The 1,651-nt window shown below is 45.4% G+C and overlaps 1 protein-coding gene across 1 annotated transcript; it reads left to right on the top strand.

The window, feature by feature from the left end:
• Positions 1 to 536: 536 nt before the first annotated feature.
• Positions 537 to 1,237, top strand: LOC104951232 (homeobox-containing protein 1-like). Its single transcript, XM_010777867.1, has 3 exons — positions 537 to 615; positions 696 to 791; positions 897 to 1,237. The coding sequence occupies exons 1-3, from the start codon at positions 540 to 542 to the stop codon at positions 1,037 to 1,039; spliced, it is 315 nt and encodes a 104-aa protein (XP_010776169.1). The 5' UTR covers positions 537 to 539; the 3' UTR covers positions 1,040 to 1,237.
• Positions 1,238 to 1,651: the final 414 nt, after the last annotated feature.

Genomic DNA, 1,651 nt, shown 5'->3' with positions numbered 1-1,651 from the left:
AGTGCTGATCCTCATGAGCTAGTTCAGACACAAGGACGATACAGTAGAGGTGAAGATTGTGTGTGTGTGTGTGTGTGTGTGTGTGTGTGTGTGTGTGTGTGTGTGTGTGTGTGTGTGTGTGTGTGTGTGTGTGTGTGTGTGAGAGTGGACAGGATAGGGCATCACAGAGGGGGAGAGGAAGCTGGGAGGAATTGATCCATGCATGTTTTGTAATGTGAGATCATTTTTATGACGTGCAGGAGGAAATATTGGACAGAAAAAAAAATCTGTACCTGGATATATACATTTCAGTTATTTACCAGAGAATCAATGTCGAGGTCTAAGAAGAGATATAAGCATGTAAACTGAAAACTCATCCACTTAATGCTTCCATTTATCATTCCCCTTCTCCTGAAGCTTTCACTGTATACATATTCTCCTTAATAAAATCAATACTAAAGGTGAGGTGTAAGTTAAGTGCGCACCTTATCTTAAAATAGATGCTGTGATGAGATCTCATATCACTGTTTCCATTACTGTGGATCTCCTCCAGTTTCTTCATGGAGAACCAGTACCCGGATGAGTCGAAGAGAGAAGAGATAGCCAACGCCTGCAACTCTGTCATCCAGAAACCAGGTACTGACAACTCAAATACTGTTCCTCTGACAGCTGCTTCATGGCTACGTCTGAAATGTTGTTCTGCATGCACCCCCCAGGCTGCAAGATCTCTGAGTTTGAGCGAGTGACTGCGCTGAAAGTGTACAACTGGTTTGCAAACCGTCGGAAGGAGATGAAGAGAAGAGCGAACATCGGTAAGGATCTGATACACTTGTTTATTTTCACCTTACATGAATCTAAAACAAAAAGTTTGGGGTGGAATCCATCTCTTCCTCTGCTTTCCCCTCTCAAACTATCAGAAGCTGCCATTTTGGAAAGCCATGGCATTGAGGTGCCAAGTCCCAGCTGCCACTCCAACGGTGAGGAGGGAGAGATGCAGGAGTTCAGCGATCAGGTGAACCATCGCTTCTCAGAGCAGGTAACTCACCTCTGTGTGACGTGAGGAGAAACAAAAAACAGACGAGTAGCAGGATAATGTAGTTTATCTTGTTGAGGTGACTGTCTGGAAAACAAATGCACTTCCAAAGTAGGACTTCCCGGTTTGGAACAAATAACTACCGTAATTTCGGACTATAATCCGCGCCTTTTTCCCCATTTTTCGACCCTGCGGTTTATATAACGGTGCGGCTAATCTATGGATTTTTACAGCTAACGGCCACTAGGGGACCTCGTAAATCTATGGATTTTACAGGTTACAGTCCACCACCTTTAACTCTATGGGCTCTATGGCCGGTCCGCGCCCCCCACCTTTAAGCGGCGGGCTCCAGCAGGAAAAGCTGGAGGCCGGAAAAGGCGCAAAAGTAAAAGTGGAACCGAGAGTGGTACGAGAGACAGAACGAGAGCAAGACAGACAGACATTACGAGAGCGAGACAGTTTGTCCCCGTACCACTGGTTGAAAACCACTGCTGTAGATCACTGCCGGTACGTGCGCTGGGAGCGCACCGTTTAAGTTTGAAAGTTGAAAAGTTTGTGTCTGAAACGCTATGTGATACAGTACAGTTTACACAGCACAGTACATGTTCTGTAGCTACTATTGCACTAAATGGTAAAACT

This window comes from Notothenia coriiceps, unplaced genomic scaffold (genome assembly GCF_000735185.1).
Source record: "Notothenia coriiceps isolate Sejong01 unplaced genomic scaffold, NC01 NC01_scaffold00018748, whole genome shotgun sequence".
NCBI classification, from domain to species: domain Eukaryota; kingdom Metazoa; phylum Chordata; class Actinopteri; order Perciformes; family Nototheniidae; genus Notothenia; species Notothenia coriiceps.
Note: the sequence above shows the minus strand (reverse complement) of the source record. Positions and strands in the feature narration are given on the sequence as shown.